General features: G+C 36.5%; 1 protein-coding gene across 4 annotated transcripts in view; it reads left to right on the top strand.

Moving 5' to 3' along the window:
* The first annotated feature begins 476 nt into the window (after window positions 1-476).
* The window catches only part of LOC128231579 (immunoglobulin superfamily member 10-like), a 45,746-nt gene continuing 21,574 nt past the window's right edge, over window positions 477-24,648 (top strand). Inside the window, exons 1-3 of one of the 4 annotated variants that reach the window (XM_052944588.1) lie at window positions 477-613; window positions 10,091-10,290; window positions 23,655-23,812. In XM_052944588.1, the coding sequence (XP_052800548.1) occupies window positions 23,737-23,812 (76 nt within the window). In that variant the 5' untranslated portion in view covers window positions 477-613; window positions 10,091-10,290; window positions 23,655-23,736. Of the gene's footprint in view, window positions 614-9,652; window positions 9,843-10,090; window positions 10,291-11,377; window positions 11,766-23,654; window positions 23,813-24,648 lie in introns of those variants that run through there. The other 3 variants (XM_052944597.1, XM_052944605.1, XM_052944613.1) reach the window with 3 other exon arrangements.

Below are 24,648 nucleotides of genomic sequence, written 5' to 3'. Positions count from 1 at the left end.
AACCCCCCAGCCAACACTTCAAGGAAAATAAATTTTGGTTCTTAGGGAGGGGCGCAAGTCAGAAGCTTGCCTCCATTCAACATTAAATCTTTGAACTGACCCTAATTAGTAAGTATTGTATATTGTATATCCATTAGTTTCATTCATAAAACTGGATCAAAACATATACTTTAAAGCATACAAAATAGTAAAGCATAAACATAAAAAAGGACACATGTTTATTTTAATGACCAATTGAGCAATATTTACATGTTTACTATATTAATACGAAAAAATATCTGCATCATGTTAAAATTTATTCATGTGTCATATTACATGTCCTATTAATGGAATTAAATTTATTTAAGAAGGTCATGTTTCAATACCATTGATGATCATTGAGATGATCTGGGTGGTGATCGAAGCTAGTGGTGATGAACAAACTCCCTTTACTACTTGGATTGAGCCACCCACCAAGGGACGTAACTGATGCTGAGAAAATTATAAATATTGATTTTCGTTTAGTTCGATTCTAGTTTAGATTAAAAACCAGTTTCATTGTTTTGATATCAGTTGTTAATATAAATTTAAGTTTTGCAAAGCTGATTATTCATAGCTTCTATTTCCTTGAATGGTAAGTGAAGGTTTCATTATTTTTATTTTGCATTTTTAACTTGCAACTTTAATAACAAAAATGCGCCGCATCACAAAAGTTCTAAAAATGTGTAAACAATATTCGTACTCAGTATCTTCGTACATATCATATTAGTCCATATAAACAGCCGCTTCAGATCACAGGCGCAAGTCACAAAATAAAAAAATCGGCCTATATATATGTTTATATGTTTATTATCTTATTATAGTATATAGCCCATATAGAACATTAAAAAAAGTTTGTGTCAAGTACCTGTGCTTCAGAGTGTTTAACGATTTTTGTTTTGGCGACTCTAAAATGAATATCCAAATGTTAAAAAGTTCACTATAGGCGCATTATTGTGGCTAATATCATATGTAATACTTAATACAATTATGTATAGATTTAACACAGGTGATTAACGTTGTAAAAAATCTTTACGCAAGCAATTTAGATTCTTTTTTTGTTTAAGAAAACGGTAAAGCAGAAGCAACACATTCATATAACATTCCCTTTGCTCACACTCAGTATAAACAATGTTTTTTGTGGAAACACTTGTAAATTGAAACCACCAGGAAGACAGTGTTGTGTGCGCATTTACAGTCGAAGGCTTCAAACAAGCGCTCCCACAGCGCTACTAGAACCAGGGTTCGACACTAACAGTAGTCCGGTATTCCGAGACTACCAGATTTATGGTCGGACTACAAGACATTTTAAGTCAATAGTCCGTCGGACTACTAGAAGAAAGTAAATATCAGATCAGTTAATTGAGCATAAAATCTTTATTACGCTTAAACTTGCGTAAAACGTGATGTCAAGAAGCCGATTATCACCGGTAAACACTCATTGTAAAGCTTGCCGAAGATGGCTGAGCAGTTCCGGACAACATGGACTGTTAGCCGAATTTCGCGCGCATTTCATATAGCCTTTCGATTAATGTTTAAACCAGTCAGTAGAATGTCTTTATTTAGAAAGGGAAAAACCATTTTCACACTCTATGGTGTGTTTTAATCGTCAGACATGTGCACCTCTGCTTAAATGTCAGCAAGGTAGATTTGGGTCCAAGTGGCAGATTTTCTAAATCCCTTGCATTTTCAGTCAAAAACAATGAAAGATACGATGCAGATAAACACTTGACGGTTGTTACTATTTTTAGATTTTCTGAAAATACGTCATGATTATTATGGTTTAGGGTATTGCCAAATGTCGGTGTTTATTTAAAGCAAACAGAAGGAACATTATAATGTCTGGCTTATGAAATCTTTTAAACTGGCTTTTAGAAGAACAGCTGATAAATTAATCATACTGCCAAAACAGGTATAATGCAGTGTAAGTGCAGACGATGACAGAGTGGTGTGCTTTAATTTTGGCGCCAAAATGTAACATTTTATACATTGAAGCTAGGGCCAATAACAATTAACACCACGCCGATAGCGATAAGGCTACACCTACAGTGTCACATGACCTCTTAATTTAAAGGACCTCCGACAAATACCCAGAAGCAGACGATAATAATACAAAAGTTATAAATGACAATCAGATGGAAAAATGCATGGAACATGGTAAAACATAGCAATAAAACCAAGTATAACATTAAATAAGTTCATTATTATTAATTGTATGCAATGTATAATTCAGGTAGAAAAATGTCTAGACTTTAAAATAATTTATTTCTAAATAACATCGGAATTTTGTTACAGTACAATAACAGTCTCTATTTTAAAACTCAAATAAAGGGAAACAAAACGTGTATTAATTTCCTATCCGAAAATCAACAAAAAAAGATGTTTGTATAGATCCATTGTCAAAACTCAATGGATTTCGCTGTTTTTCTTCCTTTTTCGATTCAGAATCACCTGTTTTATACATGTGTAATGCATTATTATCATTATTTATATAACTACCTTATTGTTTCTCTCAATGAATAAATTTCCGTTTTAAATGAAATGCAAAACTGTTCTAACAATCAGCATAGAAATTTTGAAACGACCATAGTCATTATACATGCAAAGGTTTTTACTTTGATTTGCGTCATTTTAAAATATGATTTTGTTTTATCTATACGTATATACTTTTTGTGACCTTAAGCTATATATCAGATATTTAATTAAATTTAATAAAAAATGTAGCTGACATAAATTGAGGTGTCTTTTTCACTAATATGTCAAACAAACTTAAATGCAAATGTATATGCCTCGGTTTTAAAACTTTTCGCACAATAAGGAGACAAATTTCAAAATCAAACTAAATCGCAAGATATCATCAATATTGTACACTAATTCCCTAATGATATTTTCTTATTTTAAGGCTATTAAAACGAAAATATACGTACTAAACAGTCCCTTGTTATCAATTATAATTTTAGCAGCATAAAGGGAAAATGTCAGTATTTCGGATTTCTTAAACTGTCTTTACTATCTCTCAATTATGAGACATAATTTTTGTTAAATATATATAACAGCGTAATTACACTACTGTTGATATGTGAGGATTGTCGGAGGTCATGGCGGATAGCAACGGCAACTGATAAGCCCTGCCTAATCTGGACGCTAGTTTGAGTGACAGGCAGCGTCATGTTAATTGTTATCTTACTCTCATACAAAAAATAATTAATAACACTTTCGGAATTTATTTCATCATGTTTTTTTAAGTATTATATGTTATGTTGTTTAGATTAACAAGGAATACTGAATAGTAGGATGCCAATAATCAAATATTGCTTATCAGTAGGATGTCTGTCATTTGTGCCATAACTTAGCAACGATCTCAGTCGAGGTGTTTTTAAGTGTCAAGTGATTTATTGCAACATTTTCCTGAAAGTGACAGATTATGGGGTATTTAGCATGGTTTTTAGATTTTTAATCTGAGGTATTTTAGCATAGTTTTTAGCACTTTTTTGGTTTTAAAATTAAATTTAAAGGCCAAAAATTGTTTTGAAGAATGTGGAAATTTTAAGATTGAGACAGATAAAAATCATGACCAATCAAAGGGTTATACTGACAATGTTCTAAGAAGGCTAAGTCTCACAAAACACTGAAGGAATCCGTTGCAGGCTTGCATTTTTATGGACTACCAGAGATTTTGCTGGACTACCCAGATTTGGGATCCAGTAGCCCGAGGCACTACCTTGTGAAAAATGTTAGTGTCTAACCCTGCTAGAACCCCTCCCTCCATAAATATATACCAGAAGTGGCCCTTTTACGTATTTGAACAGATACGGATACAAATACAAATTGGCTATTGACAGTAAAAGAAAGAAAGAGTGTAAATTACCGAACAGGGTTTAGCCTGTATCTAAAATGCAAATTACAAAGGTCAACAACAAAGATATAGCGGGGTATGGCGACAAGTTAACTCATTATCAGTTGTAGTGTCAGCCATATAGGGCATTTCCAACAGCCTTGCAGTTGAGCTATAGTCTACATTTTAAAGTGATTCAGTTGTGGTATAGACGGCGGGTCGAAACTAAAGGCTTTTTTTCCAGTTATTAGGGGTTAAAATGGCTTTATTTTAGGAGAGGTTGAAGTCTTTGCCTTTTTAGGGGTTGAAATGACAAAAGGGTAGAAAAGTCTTTTATTTCCAAAATGACAAAGGGGTTGAAAAGTCTTTTGGTTAAAAAGTCTGACAGCCTGTATGAGCCCTTTCTTACTTACCCGAACAGATACCTATCAAAACAATTAGAGCACTCTACGCTGTGATGTTTTTGCCTCTGGTTGTTGATATACACTGTCAATCCCTTATAAATGAAGGCTTTTCAACCGCATGATTTCTCACATTTGGAAAGATAATAAATAACACAAATTCATTTTGTAATTTGTTTTCAAAATGAAGAATATATTAAAAATAAAATAACTAAAATTTAGTTAAATAAAATGATGAATAGTACGTAACAAATATACAATAAATAAAATAGATACACAGAGGGAAATCTAGGGATTGAAATGTTCTCAATATGACTATTTAAATTTTTAGAGTCAACGAGGTTGATAATTCTTCAATATAAGCATATCTCATATTTTGCTTTGGGAATGGGTCCGATAGTCGAACCCGTGGGTACTTGGCTTGGAGGTTGGGTCTGACCAGTAGATGACCCCTATTGTTTTGGGGGGTCATCGGGCCAAAGGTCAAGGTCACAGTGACCTTGAATGGAAAAAGGTTGTCTGTGTGATAACTTGACAATGCCTGCACCCATGGCCCTCAAACGTGACTTGGAGGTTGGGCCTGACCAGTAGATGACCCCTATTGCTTTCGGGGGTGACCTTGAATGGTAAAAGGTTGTCTGAGTGATAAGTAGACAACGCCTGCACCCATGGCCCTCAAACTTGACTTGGAGGTTGGGCCTGACCAGTAGATAGCCCCTAATGATTTTAGGGGTCATTGGGCCAAAGGTCAAGGTCACAGTGACCTTGAATGATAAAATGTTGTCCGGGTGATATCTCAACAATGCCTGCACCCATGGCCCTCAAACTTGACTTGGAGGTTGGGCCTGACCAGTAGATGACCCCTATCGATTTTAGAGGTCAAAGGTCAAGGTCACAGGGACCTTGAAAGCAAACTCGACAGTTCCTGGACCTATGGTCATCAAACTTGACATGAAGGTTGGGCCTGACCAGTAGATGACCCCTCTTGACTTTGGGGGTTATTGGGCCAAGGTCAAGGTCACAGTAACCTTTAACACAAAAAAGTTTACAAATCTTCTCCGAGTGATATCTCAACATTGCCTGCACCAATGATCATCAAACTTGACATGGAAGTTGGGCCTGACCATTAGATGACCCTTATTGATTCTAGGAGTCATCAAGTCAAAGGTCAAGTTCACAGTGACCTTAAATGCGAAAATGATACGAGCGATAACTCAACAATGCCTGCACCCATGGCCCTCAAACTTGACTGTAGACCCCTTATGATTTTATGGGTCATAGGGTCAAAGGTCAAGGTTACAGTGACCTTGAACGATAAAAGCTTGTCTGTGTGATAACTTGTCAATGCCTGCACCAATGGCCCTCAAACTTGACATTAAGGTTCTTGGTGACCAGCTGATGACTCCTATGGATTTTGAGGTCATAGAGTCAAAGGTCATGGTTATTACACACTCTATCCTCACACTTTTAATGGTCATAATCTTAAAACTGCCTCAACTGCATCCAATGTCAGTGACAAATCAGCTGTCATTTCGGTCCATGCATATTTCATTCAATTGCCCATATAATCCTGACAACATGGTGCTCAGGGTGGGCATAATGTTTGACAAACATCTCTTGTTTTTCTATATTTTACCAAACTGTAGAGGTTTTATTTGGATTTGAAAGTTAATTTGCATGGTAGACGAAATTGATGAGTAATTTTGAGTACATAGGGTCTAAAATAGCTTGAAAAAAACACTGACAGCAGCTTCAAAATGCATTACTTTGCTGATTTTACAAAAACATTTTTTTGACCAAAGTGATAATTTCAATTCACCTTTTTGTATATCACACATGTGACATGTATGCTGACTTTCCAGTGATTTGACAACACATTTTTGGCCCAATTCCCCATTCTAAATATAATATATTTCTTCCCAATATGTTTCTGTCAAAATTCTCCTTCTGGTTTTCCCTCATTTTAATTTAACGAATTGACCAAAATTGGACACAAAATAGTAAAGATGGAGGTGTTTCTTTTTTGCAGTACGTGGCTATGTATGTGTGATCCTCTATATTTACGTGACAACAAAACATTTATACTTGATATCATTATACACTGGGTCTCGTGACTGTGCAGGCCTACCGTGACTGTGTGAAGCCAAACCAGTGCCATTTGTGTTGATTTAATTACATTTACATTGTTATAATGCACACTAACTGTAATAAAAATAAATAATTGGAGCACTTCTTTGAAGTCCTTAAATTTCATTAAAAGTGTAAGTGCTTTGGGATGGAGTTATTCATCAATAGTCAAACTTCATTAACCATTTTCTGAAGATTGTCTGAAAATGTTACAGCTGTTGTAATCTAAGCTATTAAAAGTAATACATGTGTTTCATGTAACGGCCTGACATGCTACAGGATTTTCTGCTCATCATTTATGTACAGAAAGATAGAAATACCATGGAATTTGTAACTATGTAAATTTCATCATTTGCCACAGCCAACTGTATTTCATAAGTTCAACAAAAATGAATTATTGTGTGAAATTACGTGACATAAAATTATCTGACATGTAGTAATATGGTAAATAAGGACTATGTTGTTGACATGTATGCAAAAATAAAACAAAAATGTGTGTAAAACTAGCAAAAAGTGTCGCCTCATCTATTTGGTTATATCGTCAATGGTGATCATCATTTTCGCTTTTCAGTCGTTTTTTAACAAAGAAGTTCAGGTATTGTTATGGCCTTGTTTGTTGTTGGTGACATTGTGTACAAGTTTTTCATCCTGGCAATTCCTGAAAAAGATGTTCAAGATATTCGCATGAAACTTCATTCACATGTTACAAGTGACAACAATATGTACATGTGTTGAACAAATTATAACTCTGATTTCTGCTCTATTTTAAATGATGGCTTACCATACTATGGTGTAATTATGTGTATTTATTGAGATTTTCCCCTTACTGTGATGAAAATGTTTCTGTTTTCTACTCTCTTATTTCACCAGAAAACCTCTTCTGAAAACAGGGTCTGATTGGATGCTTTGATATAAAATTCAGGTATATGGTTTACCTGTTACTCAAAAGCCACATAGGTGATATCAGAGACTGAAATCTTGCATTTTGGTGAGTAATCACAGATCTCAATCTGACATGTTGTCTTCTGGCTTTTCATTTGTCATTGAATCTTTTTCTAGATTTTGGTAATTTGATCAAGTGCAGTAAAGTGTTGTAAAAACAAACCACACAGTACAGTCAGATTCAATTTAGATAGATCTTTGCCCTCTTCCTTGTTGTTTCAAATGTTGAACACTTGCAAACATTATTTGGACAGCAGTTCTCTGCTCATCTAACCATCTTGTAGTCTTTGTTTGAAAGTTGAAAGTACCCTGTAGTAGAAAGTTCTGCAAAATGCATTTAAGTTGTATGGTCGAAGAAGTTCTGTGGAAATATGATCCCCAAAACAGGATTTCCTGCTGTCTGTACAATGTAAATATTTGGACAGAATATTAGGGCTGATGTGTTGTATGCGGGCTGGAGATGTTTGATTTCAGTTCATAGATCCATGTACATGATTCATGCTTTGGTTGCAATTACACATTTTGCATATCATTGTTAAACACAATTTGAAAATATAGTGTGAGGAAGCAAACAACAAACATGTATATAGTTGGGACAGAAATGCATCACAATCTACCAATAGACTTATCAGCAATCTATTGATTATTACATATAGACCAGATCTATAAAAGATCTATATAGCATCGATCTTCACATCAGATTTATATAATATATATATATTATTTCTTCACATCATATCTATATAAGATCTGAATAATTCCTTCACATCGGTTCTAACCTAACCTAATAATAGACTCTTGCATCAAAATTCTCCACAGGAGTCGGATTCATACCAATCAGTACATGTTTTAAATAGTAACAGAATAGATTTATATGAGATAACTATTTGTGGAGTAATATTTACCAGTTCCTCATTTATGCCTAAACCTTCCAGTGTACGGTTGATTTTTTTTATTTAAAAATACAGAAAATCAAAGTTAATATCTTCATTTTAAATTGTGGCCTGAAATATGCATAACCATGAGAACCAGCTTGTTTATGCATATAATCCAGGACTGTCTTCCTCAATTTTGGGAATAAGGCCAGGGCCGGGCCCTGCGAAAGGGGAATTTAGCGCTATTTTTGCTAAAAAGGGGAATTTGCAAGTTGAAACAAAACAAACATTTTTTACTTGCAAATTTATGAACTGGGTACTCACTATTCATGTATCAAAGCATCATACACAATGAAGTGTCAATAATATATATTTATTGTTTTTTAATTGCATTTGACCTGTTTTTATTTCTTCAACGGTTAAAACATTTGAGATTATGGAGGATAATTTTAACCAAAATTTGGGGTTAAAAGTATTTTCATTCTCTTTGCGAATGGGGCCTTATATTGGCCCAAAATTCATTTAAAGGCAGCCCTCAGGTTGTCAAACCTATTGAGTTTTATGTTGTCTTTTTGGCAAGAATGTTGCATGCCTTCAACGTGTGTTAAAGCACTTATGCATGTTTTACTGAACTGAAGCGGGAAGCTTAAAAATGAAGGGGGGCATGGCTAATTAGACAACTGCTGGAAATAATCACATCCTGACCTTGTCAGGTTACGAAGGTCATGCTGATGAGGGATAGGTGTGCTGACTGTATACAGGCAGGGGGTACCGATTTGTTTGTGTATGTCAGGGGTTGAAGGGTGCTCATTTAAATTCAAGGTTTGATACCTAAATGGGATGGCTTTTACAATGAGATCATTGTGGCTTTTGATCATTTGAATTTGAATTCATTATACCATATTTATGTTGTTTCTGTGTCATTTTAATTGCATCATTGTTAAAGTGAAATACATAAAACATTTACAATGTTTAACATGGATTGTTTCTTTTGGACATTTTTTTTGACACTTTTGTTTTTCCACCCTCTCGATATGTGATGTTACAGACCTATTCATTCTAAAAAACCCATTTTTTTTTCAAATTTTAAAGCAGTATATCAATTCATTCATAGCCAAGCCAGAGGAGACTTAAAACAAAGAAGGCTACTTTGTTAAAATCTGACGAAAAATCAGAAATCGATTCATTATTATTAAGACTTAGTGTACTGTTTAAAACCACAATTAAAAATACTTGACAATCCCATGGTAACCTTTCTTTGTTGAAAAAATGTAGCCTTGGGTTCTCATTTATTGTGAAACTCAGTCATATGTGTTTACTGTGGTTGAATTTTGGGATGCTTGACCCTGTTTTCTGTACATTCCTGTTAAACTTCAATCAAGTTTAGTGTGATTTTATTGACAAGTAACCTGATAACACAATTGAGTAATTATAAACCTGAAGAGCGGGTTACTATTTCAACCTTTACATGCTAGTTTTTCAATGAAATTGAATAAATCATTTATTTGTTAGGAAGTTGTAAACAGGAGTCAAATTCATTCAAGGAATTTATTTTAATTTGGATAATTTAACAAACATTTTTTGACAGGTTTATTTGTTATGATTATGTTTTCTTTTAGAGTTTCTGAATTTCTTACATAAAAGGTACTACCGGTATGCATAATAATAATTATAATGCGCTGAATAATATTACTCACTATGACACATTTATTTTTCAAATCTGAAAAAACAATGTATTTTAACTTTAAAAGTGATTCCTTCAACAATGAATTATGAGGTCTGAGTGTGCACACTCTTGTAATGAACAGACATTATTGATTAGTCCAAAAATTAAACCAATTCATTGTTTTTCTTCTTCAGTGATTTCTAATCTTTGGCCTATTTATTTCCAGAGTGATGCCGTGATTGCAAAATCATTACTCAAGACACGAAGATAACACAAGTGTGTTTACACAATCTCTCTGACTACACATCTGATAACACATTGTGGGAGTTGCCTGTCTGATAAGCGCAGCCACAGGGAGGCTTATCAGCAGAAAGATTAAAGACCCAGTTTTTCTCCATATTGTAACTTCCTGGAAGCAGATTAAAGGTAAATCCTGTTTTAATGTTAAGTGCTCAAGCTGTGTTACACAATAATTATGAATCTGAAAACTTAATTTGAAGTGTTGCAAGGTTACCAAGGCTGTTTTGGCCATAATCTACAGTGTCCTCTATCACTGTAGTCAAGAATCAAGATATTTGTTGATGCAATCAGTAACAATCAGGGATAAAAATGCATTATAAAGCTTGACTTTTAATTCCTGAAATTCCTAAAACAGTTAAACATTAATTCTTCAGAAATACAAAGCTGGCAGGTATTGTAAGATAAGAATCAGTTTTCCTACAGAATTCTGCACATGCTTCTTAATGATTACAATGTTTTGTGTACAATTATCGTCCTCCCTACTGCTGTTGCTCAGATGGTTTGTGATGTGATTTTGACTGATAAGCCATGCCTTCTATAACTTGTAGAACTTGCTTGGTGTATTGATGCCAGAGGGCAGGTGAAAATACATGTTTCATATGGTACAGAGGAAATTAGTCTGGTTACCCAAATCATGAGTCAATATTTTGGCAATTTTGTGAGCAATGTTCAAAATTAGATCTCCAAGGAAAGCCCTACACTTATGCATTAGTTTCAGGATTAACTTTTGGACCCCAAAGCAGCCTAATTATGCTCCTTTTCCTGCCAATAAAATTTGTTTCACAACCATTGAAAAAAATAAATAATAATCAATGGTTTATTGGAAAAAATCTTATATTTCCTCGCATGAATTCATCATAATGACATTTACCTTGATGTAAATACTGTTTGTATTGATCGAGATTCAAAACTGAAGTTTGTTTAATTTAAATAATATTAAAAATGATCATCATCAAAAATCCCTAATCATATTGATCCCTGTTGTTCATCATCGCAGTGTTAGTGGACGATGTTCAATGAAAAACAATAGTATTAATCCAATGCAGATCCATTGTTGTTAGTATGCATTAAGGGTGATAGGAGTGATTTCAGTAATGAGCACACTATTGTCCTAGATATCAAAAACTTGTTGCTTGACTCCTCGGCCTATTCCTAGTTGTGAGAAGCTGATAGCTTGTGCCAGTCTATGAAGCATCTTGATTTCACACATCTAGGCATAGGGAGTAAGGAAATCTTTTTGATTTATCTTTTGGCTGTGTTTATTAAATATTCTGTGGAGGAGATTGTATAAAAACATAGTTTGTGTAAACTGTGAAGGTGTGAGTAAAGACTTCCCAGCGGGTCGCGTATATACTGGTGTGAGTAAGATAGGGGAATATTTTGTAATAGTTTCTGGATTTAATTTTCTACAGTTTTTCAAGAGTGTGTTTGGAACCGAGAGATGTGTCTTGATTAACTTGGATTTATATATTTTGAATCCAAATTCACTGGATTTATAATTAATTGTGAGATAAATTGTGTATAATCATACGGGTGTCAGTATCCGGATTTTACGAACAGGAATTAATAGAAGTGATTGAAAAAGTCTGTGATTTGAAAAGGTAGGTTCATGAATATATCTTTAATTTTCATGATGTCTTTGTTTTTAGGTTTATAGATGGAAAGGTTTAGATGAATTATAGATAGGTACCCACTACCAAAAAAAGTTTCAATGCAACTTCTGAGTAGTGAGTAATTATACTCAGGTGTGGATTTACATCCATTTTTCGGTAAAATTCATTGTAAACAGCTTGTAATGTAAACTGCATATAACTCATATTCCCAATGGACAGCACATCTGGTGTTGATGTTGTTCATCTTCTACAACTTGAGATCTGCATAAAGGGCAATTAGAACCGCATGCAAGAATGCAAAAATGTGGCCTGTGCAGGTATTCATGGAAACAACAAGAAATAATATAGTTACAGAACAAATTTATAACAATGGATAAAATTGAATTAACAATGTTGTTTTTCAAAATATTGAAAAAAGTATAATTACCTGCTTCTGAGGCAGAATACATCAGATGGTTTTTGAAAATGTCACATTTTCCTTCACAGGACTTGCTGAATTCAAGGAACATGTTTGAAAGTTATATGTCAAAGACATTCATAAATGTTTAATAATGTTATGCAGAAAAAAGATCTATGCCCTTTGCAATTAACTTGTCAACCTAAGGGATCACTGTCCAGCGAGACTGTAGCTGAGGTCAATAGTGTTTCCTGAGGGATCACTGTCCAGCGAGACTGTAGCTGAGGTCAATAGTGTTTCCTGAGGGATCACTGTCCAGCGAGACTGTAGCTGAGGTCAATAGTGTTTCCTGAGGGATCACTGTCCAGCGAGACTGTAGCTGAGGTCAATAGTGTTTCCTGAGGGATCACTGTCCAGCGAGACTGTAGCTGAGGTCAATAGTGTTTCCTGAGGGATCACTGTCCACAGAGAGTCAGCTTGAGTCTCTGTTGACAGTGATCCCTCAGAAATCACTGTTCACCTCAGTACACAGAAACTTTATCTGAAGAATCACTGACCACAAAGACTCTAGCTGAGGTCAACAGTGTTTTCTGAGGGATCACTGTCCACGGAGACTCTTACTGAGGTCAACAGTGTTTTCTGAGGGATCACAGTCCATCGAGACTCTATCTTAGGGATCACTGTCCACAGAGACTCTAGCTAAGGTCAACAGTGTTTTCTTGGGGATCACATTACACCGAGGATCACTGTCGATGGGGACTCCTGCTTAGGTCAACAGTGTTTTCTGAGAGATGGTAACAACTCGCACACAATTTTGGGTGAGTCAACAAAACTGCAATGCTAGTTTATTGGAGACATGGATGGATGAAAATTGTAAAGCCTAAAAGTCACAACACAAAGGAGTGCCCTCTTCAGCACAAACCACCATCATTGATTGCATCTGAATTTTTCTGTGTAGTGGTTATTTTTAAGCTCTGACATCTACAGTACTTTTAATTAGATATTTGTAATACTTTAGTCATGAAAGTCAAGCTGTAAAACCATCTTTACAGTTATTTTATTGATATGAATATCTTTTGAAAACATCAGATATGAAATATTGTCATTCCGTCTTGTAAACTAGGCATCAGGGCAATACATGCTATTTAATTCAAATGATAGCATTCTTATTGTATGCTATAGTTGCATCTGCAGGCAACAGTGCTTCCGTAGTTTACTATGAATGATAGAGTGAAGTAATTATTATAATAATAATAATTATAATTAGAGCCATTTCATTTCATGGGTAACAAACAATTCACAGTTTAATTTATAATAATTTTTAAACAAACAACAGAGAACAACAATTTTTCTGCTCATACATTTACTTTAGGTATGTACACAATTTACTCTCTATTTAGAAGCCACAAAAACTTTTAAAACCAGGCTATTTTTTGTTCATTATTCTGTTATTATATGTAATCAAGGCCTGATTTTGTAATAGTGATAAGGCTTACAGAAATCTTGGTGAACATCTTCTTTTCTTCCCAGGAGAGATGGGATTGCAATCTTGTTTTCCGGGAACTTGCAGATATCTTAAGAATTAAGCTGAAGTGTGAAAGAAAAGGCATGAATATAAATTCTCGAATAATATAATTTTCAGAAAGTTATTCAGTTAGTTTAAAGAAGATTTGAAAGACTAATTGATATTTTTTGAAAAAGCTATGATGGCCGAGTGATTATTGTAGCCACTTCTGGGTAGAGGGGATGGCTGAGTGGTTATTGTATGCCCGTCTGGGTCGAGGGGTGGCTGAGTGGTTATTGTATGCGCCTCTGGGTCGAGGGATGGATGATTGGTAACGATATGCCCCTCTAAGTCAAGGGGATGGCTGAGTGGTTATTGAATATGCCTCTGGGTCGAGGGATGGCTTGAGTGGTTATTGTATGCCCATCTGGGTCAAGGGATGACCGAGTGGTTATTGTATGTGCCTCTGGGTCGAGGGATTGACGAATGGTTATTGTATGCGCCTCTAGGTTGAGGGATGGCCGAGTGGCTACTGTATAAGCCTCTTGGTCGAGGGATTGGCGAATGGTTATTGTATGCGCCTCTGGGTCGAGGGATGGCCGAGTGGCTACTGAATAAGCCTCTTGGTCGAGGGATTGCCGAGTGGTTATTGTATGCGCCTCTGGGTCGAGGGATTGCCGAGTGGTTATTGTATGCACCTCTTGGTCGAGGGATTGCCGAGTGGTTATTGTATGCCCCTCTGGGTCAAGGGATGACCGAGTGGTTATTGTATGTGCCTCTGGGTCGAGGGATTGACGAATGGTTATTGTATGCGCCTCTAGGTTGAGGGATGGCCGAGTGGCTACTGTATAAGCCTCTTGGTCGAGGGATTGCCGAGTGGTTATTGTATGCGCCTCTGGGTCGAGGGATTGCCGAGTGGTTATTGTATGCACCTCTTGGTCGAGGGATTGCCGAGTGGTTATTGTATGCGCCTCTTGGTCAAGGGATTGCCGAGTGGTTATTGTATGCGCCTCTGGGTCGAGGGATGGCCAAGTGGTTATTGTATGCGCCTCTTGGTCGAGGGATTGCCAAGTGGTTATTGTATGCGCCTCTGGGTAGAGGGATGGCCAAGTGGTTATTGTATGCGCCTCTTGGTCGAGGGATTGCCGAGTGGTTATTGTAAGCGCCTCTAGGTTGAGGGATGGCCGTTGGCTACTGAATAAGCCTCTTGGTCGAGGGATTGGCGAGTGGTTATTGTATGCGCCTCTGGGTCAAGGGATAGCAGGGTGGCTACTGTATAAGCCTCTTGGTCAAGGGATTGCCGAGTTGTCATTGTATGTGCCTCTGGGTCGATAATAATTTTATATTTACAAAAATTCTTAAAAGCTTTTTTCCATTTTTTTTTTTTATTAAATAAGCTTTGATCAACCAACTACAATCATATGATAGTGTTCCATTATTTGTTGGAAATAAATGCTAGCAATACCACAATTCCAATCAAGTGAACATGTTTCCTGTATGTGTTCATTCCATTGCCAGAAATTGTCTTTTCTTGCATCAAAATTGTTATTACCAGTAATTTAGCTTTTCTTAATGAAATATGAAACATAATAATTGGGATATTAGGCACTTGATTTTAACACCAGATGTGGGTTTTGGCATTGTTATGGTTTCTGCTAAGACATTGAATTTTCTGTTTGGCAGAAAGAAAAAGTGGATATCGTCAATAAAACTTCTTAAATTCATGTCTGGGATGTAATTTTATACATGTGCTGCCTTTTATTTGGATCCAAATTACTTGGCACAAATATTTATCACATTTAGACATTGTGTCACATGCAAGACCAAGGAACGATTTGCGTAGGCAGAGCGTTATTGGTTGGGACCAAGACCATGGAGCGATTTGTGTAGACAGAGCGTTATTGGGTACCCCTGTGAAATGTTAAGTCATTCTTTATGAAGTATTCATGAAGTATTCAAGAACGATTCATGAAGTTACTTCATGAAGACTTCAAGTGAAAGAAGTGAACAGAAAATGAGACTTATTCATAAAAAACTCATGAAACGACAGTTCATGAAGTATTCATGAAGAGACATATGCATGAATTATTCATGGTTTCATGCACAGCCCACGTTCATGAAAAGTGCATGAAGAGTTCATAGAGTTTAAAACAGGCCAAATTCATGAAGTATTCATGAAGTAGTTCTATCATGGATTTATTCATGAAGAGTTCAAGAACATATGACCAAAATTCTTGAAAATGAACTTCATGAAGAGTTCATGAATTTTTTTGTTCATTATTTTAACGTCTCATTTTCTGTTCATGAATATTTTATTAGCTAGCAAATGTCAAGGCATGTGGTCTGGAATGTTATAATATTATCCTGAATCTGTATTTGACAGTAGTTTGGTTCATTAGTTAGCCCTCACTGGTGGGTGGGGGGATAGTACTCAGTTTCAGTATCATATTATAGTACATTTATGTTAAGGTTCCCTGTTACAAAATAAACATGCACCAGAAGACTAGAATGTTTGGTTAAAAAGGCTTAAATTCATCCCACAAGGGGCGTTGCCCCCTTGACCCTAACAGGGGGAGGACACCCAGACCCCCCGCCTACTTATTGGGTAGGCCCTCGACCATGGAGCGATTCGTGTAGACAGAGCATTATTGGGTAGGACCAAGACCAAGGAGGGATTTGCGTAGGCACAGCATTATTGTGAAGGACCAAGACCAAGGAGCGATTTGTGTAGGCAGAGCGTTATTGGGTAGGACCACGACCATGGAGCCATTTGTGTAGACAGAGCATTATTGGGTAGGACCAAGACCAGGTGGGATTTGTGTAGGCAGAGATTTATTTGGTGGACCAAGACCAAGGAACAATTTGAGTAGATTGAGCGTTATTGGGTAGGACCAAGACAATAGAGCCATTTGTGTAGACAGAGCATTATTGGGAAGACCAAGGAGGGATTTGTGTAGGCATGGCATTATTGGGCAGGACGAAGACAAAGGAGGGATTTGTGTAGGCATGGCATTATTGGGCAGGACGAAGACTAAGGAGGGATTTGTGTAGGCAGAGATTTATTGGGTAGGACCAAGACCAAGGAGGGATTTGAGTAGATTAAGCGTTATTGGGTAGTACCAAGACCATAGAGCGATTTGCCTAGGCAAAGCGTTATTGGGTAGAACCAAGATCAAGGAGCCATTTGCGTTGGCAGAGCCTTATTGGGTAGGACCAAGACCAAGGAGCCATTTGCGTAGGCAGAGCGTTATTGGGTTGGACCAAGAACATGGAGCGATTTGCGTAGGCAGAGCATTATTGGGTAGGACCAAGACCAAGGAGCGATTTGCGCAGGCAGAATGTTATTGGGTAGGACCAAGATCAAGGAGCCATTTGCGTAGGCAGAGCGTTATTGGGTAGGACCAAGAACAAGGAGCGATTGGCGTAGGCAGAGCGTTTTTGGGTAGGACCAAGACCAAGGAGCAATTTGCGCAGGCAGAATGTTATTGAGTAGGACCAAGACCAAGGAGCGATACGCGTAGGCAGAGGGTTATTGGGTAGGACCAAGACCAAGGAGCCATATGCGTAGGCAGAATGTTATTGGGTAGGAGCAAGACCAAGGAGCCATTTGCACCGGCAGAGCATTATTGGGTAGGACCAAGACCAAGGAGCCATTTGCGCCGGCAGAGTGTTATTGGGTAGGACCAAGACCAAGGAGGGATATGCATAGGCAGAGCGTTATTGGGTAGGACATAGGCGAAGGAGCGCTTTGCGTAAGCAGAGCATTCTTGAGTAGGACCAAGACCAAGAACTAACTTAAGCAGCGGCTGCCATTTAAAATGTGCTATTGATTAAAAATAGAAGTTAAGGCTTAGCAAAAGTTAACAAGTCAGGAAAGGCAGCCAACAGGATTTTTAAAAATCATTTTAGACGCAGTTATTTTATGCAACAAGTTTCAAAAGTGCGCTCTCTGCGAGGCAATACAACTATAGCCACAGGAGTGTACTAAGTTTTCACTTGTACTTGTAGCGTACTGTTGCATAGTTGCTTGTTCTAATACACCCTTCATCTTGCTAGCTCAAAAGAACAAAGTAACAATAAGAGGGAAGAAGCTTATCCTTACGGTCAAGGTCATTCTAAAAGGTCAAGGGAATCCTATATATAATAAAATCATAGAAATGGATTGGAAGATGATTGCATTAAAGTGTTACCAACTGTCACATGTTCTTTATCAGGGCTGACACATTAGGGCTGACACCAGATACTATTAGAAATTAACATTCAGAGGAATATTCAAAATATATAAAAAGTTGGCTAGCTATAATTTAACAAGTATTACTGTACTAGCATATAGTAACTCCAAAGTACAAAATGAAGTGCAAAAACAACTCCAGAAGAAATTATCAAATCAGATGAGCTAATGAATTTATCAAAGCTTTCAGTAGAAAGATGCTGAAGAATAATGAAATGAATACTCTTGATTCTCCCCCATATCTATCGGCAGAAATTAATCTGTGGCACCCAACCTGACAGAATCTGCATGTTTGGGCTTGATACAGAAATGTTTAGCGGAGATGGGCAATGTCATATTGTTACTACTTGCTTTCCTCACGCAGCACTTTTGTATCCCATCGGTTGGCATTTGATAAAAGACACAGTCGCTTGGTTTGGGTTTTTGCAAAAACATTGGATGTTGGTTATAAATCCATAAATATTTTATGTAATATCATGAAACTTAAAACACATATTATCAATGACATAACAGATGTGTTGCAAGGACTGTCACTCAGGCTATAATCATTGTTGAGTTGTGTCCCTTGTTCCTTGGGAAATTTGAGAATTATTTAGGCATGTTCTTGTAGTGCTCTTGATGTATTTGGCAAATTACACTTATTAAGCAAGTTTTGGAATCAGCTGATGCTAAAATTGAAAAGACTAGAAAAACCAGTTTGTAAATGGTATATATGCTTGATTAACTCTCACTAGCCTAGTTTACTCAGGGGACAAAATTGAATCTAATGTTTGGTGAAACCAGATCTACATTATCAGCCTGTCAATTTATCTACTCTAATTATGTGGATTCATCTTACCAGAAAAAATTGTTTTGATGTCTGGTACTCTTTTCAAAGGAGGGAAATATGAAAGTGATGAATGGTAGAAAGACATGCAAAGTCATGGTGACATTCTAGTGATGTCCTTAACTTTGCAATTCTTTTGGCCTAGATCACAAAGTTACAAATTTGCAACACCACGACTTAATCATTGGCAAATATCTGGATATTTATATTTTGCGATTTTATTTTACAAATCTTCTGTGTTTCTGTACAAAATAATGTTTTTTTTACATTATTGTCATATATCAGCATGTGTTTAGTGACTTGGCTATCTTTTGTACAAAAATTAACCAATCTCAGAGAGAATGGTTTATGTACTTATTCTTGAAGAAAGATGGCTGACCAGATGTAAGCAAACAATCATTTTAATATTTTACAGACAAAAGGACATCAGTAATCAGTACTAATTGTTAACGACTTGGACATGTTCTGATGATGGTTTTTAGGCACATTTATAGAGCTGATTATTAACTTGCCTGTTTTTGGAAGAAAAGAAGTGGTTTTCATTATAGTTTTGGTGTCATTGTTGTCAATGGCGTCAGTGAGCATAAACCTTGACCATTATGCAAACACCATTAAAGATATGCAAATGAAACTTGGTACACTTGTTGCCAGAGACACTTGCACAGCAAGGCTTTAATTCTGGCTTTTATAATTGCATTGGTGAAAGTTTTCAGGCATATGCAAGATATTCCTGTTTTTCCAGGTCTTGATGGGTTGTTTTTCCAAAACGTAAATCCCTTGACCCAACTCCTATATGTATAGAGAGGTCAACAAAAAGTTTGATTCAAAGACATTTTTTTTAGTGAGAAAATCCCTGATCTTGCAGTTGCTTATTTCCGCAGGTGCACATTATGTTAGGTTTAAATTTATGTTAATTAAGCTGTTGGATGTGAGTCTAGTGGATTTAGATAATGTCCAATTCATGGTAGATACCATTATTTTCCACTGTGGCCTTGATAGGTATAAAATCCTACTTATCAGGCCTTGCAAATTACAAATTTGTATAACCTATGGCATAATTATATGTGTTGAAAAACAGAAAAACTTAAAAGTGGCTGTTTACTGCAGATTGGCCATTATCAAGTGGTGATTTCTCCTTATTTTAGGCTGGGTCAAAGAATGTCCTTGGACTTCAAATGATATCACATTTTTTCTAATGCTAGGTAATGAATCATACTGTGTCCTTTTTGAAAAAGGGAAAGCAGTACATAATATGCATTATTAAGGCAACCTTTTTGGTTAACAACCACTGTTGGACTAAATTATCACAGGCCCACAAGCCCTGCTCTGATAAAATGCTTTTCAGAGCACTAGAATAAGATTTCAGGCTTGCTCATCCAAAAGGCTATTTATGATGCCTATTTCTGGAATGATAAAGTTGAGAATTAATCCTAAAGTCAGGATTGAGAGCTTCCAATTTCAGTTCATCGCACATTTGAAAAGTTTGTGGGACATTTGAATTAAAAATAGTAAGGTGAAAGCGGAAAGGTTCTATCTTCTTCTTTATTTAATGTCACTTAGAACCTTTTCACATTCACCCCTTAAGTCCTTAAAATGGATTTACATGCCTTTGAAAAAAATCAATTGGGTTTAGACCCCTTAACCCTGTATTTAAGTGGTGGGGGGATATTTTCAGATCTGTTTTGTTCTTTGATATTTATAGAGAGGTAACGCTTTTATGGGTGTTTTACGTTACTATTGAATGCTCAGATAAAAAGCAAACATAATAATAGAATATACTGATGATGGTAATCATTAAACAAAGTTCTAAGAATAGAATCATCGTTTGTTTATAAACTTGGCACAATGATTCATATTTTGTCATGAAAAGTTTCAAGTGCTACTTTGTCATGAAAAGTTTCAAGTGCTACGAGTTTTTGAGGTAATCTGTTATAATGAGAAACAGCATCATACACATTTTAAACATTTTCTAACAGTAGGGAGCTTTCTTTTTATATTACATACTTTTGCACTGATGGTAGAGAAGCTTCTTTGTGTAAATAGTATAAAGTTTGTTGTAAATTCCTAAGCCATATTATGCCATGTTTTACCAATGATACAGATTATCAGATAAAACACTTATAGCTGATCTGATTTGGCAGAAAAAAAAAGATATCATAAATAAGCAGCAAGTGTGAGCAGCATCATTGGTAATGCAAATGCTTTTACCTTGACAGTATTTACTCAACTAGAACTGTGTGCCAGTGGAAATGTTTCACCTTAGGGAACACCAACCAATATTTTAGTAAAGGTCACCATGACCTTTAAATTTGACCTAGTGCCCCCATATATGTATACCAAGTTTGAAGACCCTACTACACCTACATGTTCAAAAGACAAATTCATTTTAATGTGCTGGCCATACTTGATCTGTCACACAAACATGTGAAGCCATTTACTTGGCCAAAGACGGTACCAGATGTGTCTGCAATGCTTAGCAGGTGACACAATACACTGGAACAAGGCCCATAACTCGGATGCTAATACTTGTTATGTATGATGCCTCTCCTTATTTGAAAAATAATTAAATACAAAAACAGAGAAGCATAATATATAAGCTTTGACTTGTTAAAACTATGGAATGATGGTGACTGATAACAAGTTTGAGGCAAATACTTTCAGACTATTTATTATGTAATACAACTTTAGTATGGTTTTCACAGCTTGTGATGGTATTTGCTGGAGTGGTGTTGTGTTCAGGGGCGGATCCAGGATTTTGGGTTAGGGGGGGCGTAACTTTTAATCACTCTAAAGGTTGCACTAGCAGATCCAGGGGCATACCTATAGTTCTAATATCATAACGAGGTTTCTATTAGGACGACTAAGTGGCTTATATAATTTGTATATTTTCGTTAAGCGGGAAAAACGAGGGAAGATACATGTATAATTGTGAACCCATGTTCAGATACTTTTACTATTCAACATATTCTAAGTGCATAGCTATCTATGTGTATCTATTCGCACAATGGGTCTATCAGTAGCATGCGCCTAGGATATTTCCTGGCGTAGATGTTCACAATTTCCTCAATATCCAATTTTATGTCCCTATGAATGAAGAGTAGCATGAGAGTGTTGAACCGGCTCTGGCCCATGGTACTCCTGTGCGGGTTCTTGATGAATTTCAATGACGAGTTGGACCGTTCCACTCCTGCTGATGTCACAGAAGTTAAAAGCAACAGTGTAAGCACTTTCGATATGTTGGGATACATATGTTGGCATGTTTCTGTCAATGTTTCGACAATAGTCGACGGCTTGTTTTCCATGTTCCTCCAGGTCTGTTTCCAGAGCTGGACCTTTTGTGCGAACATGTCTGGCTGTGGCATGTCATCTCTGTAAAAGTCCAGAAGAGCTAGCATCGACTCTTGAGTGGCGCTGGCAATGTTGTTTGGCAGCAGACAGAACGCCAGACATGCCTGCTGTGTCATGGTGTTAAATCTGAGGTTTAGTTGTTGTGACATTGAGTCCACAAAAGGAAGGAACACAGCCCGTTCATAGTACTGTTCTACGTTGGCTGCTGGCACGTTACTTTTCTGTGTCTGACGTCCACATCGTCTAGGCATTTGGAGGCTGTCTAACCCAGCTTTTTGTGCCATTGTTGATGCTTTTGTGTACACATCTTTGTAATCAGTGTTCCTTGCTTCAGACACAGAGGTTTTAACATGCGTAACCATTTCATATGCCTGAATAATGTCCAGAGATGTGCCCTGTAGTTTGCTGCTGATGCCGATTACATATCCAAACATGTGTAAGACGGTCTGAAATCACACAATGAATGTCGAATAAATGTACCCAAAGGAAATTAATTGACTGATGTGTTTGTTTGTATGGGTTTTACGGCGCATCAACATGATCATGTTATATAGTGCCGAATTATTACAGTAAGGGAAGGCGGGAACGTTTAAATTGCGTGCACTCTGTGTTGTGTACGAGTACATCTCAAAAGGCAATGTTGTATAAAGATACGCGAGCGAAGCGAGCGAAGAAAAAATAGGAAAATATAGTATATTTTATTGTTTCCATACCAAAGAACATGTAAGCTCCGGGAATTTTAGGGGGGGCGTGCGCCGGGTGCGCCCCCCCCCCCCCCTTGGATCCGCTAGTGGTGTTAGTGTTTGGCAGACAATATTTGTCCATCCCGCATTATTCAAAGTTGATTATTTGGAGGAGAAAAAACCTGTGACAAACTTGTTAAGGCCCTGCAATATTGATGTTCAGGCCCATATTTTCGCTTGCCAGTGGGGAGTTATTCCCTGTTTGGACCTAATTAAGTTATGGATTATCGTCCAATTGCTAGCCTTTCCTATTGATTCTGTCCTAAACAGGCCCCCAGAAAAAGATTTATTGAAAAGTTGATCAAGAAATTTTGTGTTGATTGCTCCAGTTAATGTTTCCTGTTTTCTTCATTCTGTATTCATTTTAAGTTGACATTTTGAGGGATTATGTGATGCATTGGACTCTGGTATGGAATGATAAATTGATTTGTTTGGAGAGTATTGAATATGCGATTGATTATTCTTTAATTTCTTTCTGTCAGAATGTCAGGCCTATTATGGAGGAGGATTTAAATGTGATGCTTGATGCCAAAAATAGTGTTGTTACATTTAGAAATGCTGACAGGCAAATAATAAGCCGTTTTGTCTTTGATTTAGAGTCTTCCTTATTTAGAAACTCTCCGTTTATATCCTGCCAACAGAAATAACATGCTTATGACATTTGAAAGCAAATTTATCTGTATCAAATCTGAATAAAACTCTTGTATTTGATAAGATATTTCAGAAAATCATCAGAGGAGAGTATCTTAATGGAATTAATAATGAAATAGTACACAGATCATTTGCATTTAAATTAAATATTTCATCCAATCTTACTTGTCTTTTCAGGAAAAGCTTGATGTAGGAGGAAACCAATATTCTGAGGACTTAAGTTCTGCAGAAGCAGACAACATTTTCATCAGGGTCAGTCATGAGCTTGCAAGAGCACTCCTACCTGGCATTGGCCCTGTATACAGTCTTCTGTGGGACCCTGATCACTGCAAACAGTAAGTTAATCTCTAAACATCTAACTCTCTAAATTTAATCATCTTAGAAGTGCCATCTTTTTTATTATGTTACTATGAAAGTTGTGGCGCTCCTGTTGCACTAAGCATAGACCCTGTTGCCAGTTCACTGTCAGTAAATCATTCTCAATAATATCAATCTAATTCTTTGATTTATTTTAAGAACTTGTTTTATGTAATCAATTTATTCCCAGCAGGAAAGCAAGAGATAAAAATCTTTGAGATGATTTAGAATTTGGCAAATCAATTTAAAAGGCACAACAAATGCTTAAACATGTCAACATCACAGCTTTCTTGTTTCAGGTTAGGAGTTGATCCTATCTTGTATATATATTAGCGTCTGACCTGGGTATATTTGTGTTAATAATTGGTTTTTCAGATGAGGTGTCTTGTTTACAAGAGTTTGTTTGCAGGATTAAACATTACAGGAAGCTGATCCACAAATAAGCCCATCTGGTAACATGGACCACATGGTAAAATTTGGGCTGGGTTTGGGACAAAGGCCCCCATGTTTATCTTGAATTTATCTTTGTGTATTTTGCTTAGTGTGAGGTCATCATTCAATATCTTTTTCGGAGGTATATACAAAGATTCAGACAGATTTTATGGTAGATTGGATAAAATTGTTTCTGATTTATCTTCTGAATCAGGTTGAAATACATGTACAATAATGAGCAGCCAAAAATTGGCAGAACATGCTTCCCTTAATACTTGCATGATTTTAATTGTGCTTAATTTTGATAAAAAATTCCAGTAGGAAATTAAATTTGAATCCCTGTAGAGTTTCCCTAAGGAGTACAGGGAAGCGAACAGAAACT

The sequence above is a fragment of the Mya arenaria genome, chromosome 1, assembly GCF_026914265.1.
Source record: "Mya arenaria isolate MELC-2E11 chromosome 1, ASM2691426v1".
Lineage (NCBI taxonomy): Eukaryota > Metazoa > Mollusca > Bivalvia > Myida > Myidae > Mya > Mya arenaria.
The sequence above is the reverse complement of the archived record's forward strand: the minus strand, read 5'-3'. Positions and strand labels throughout refer to the sequence as shown.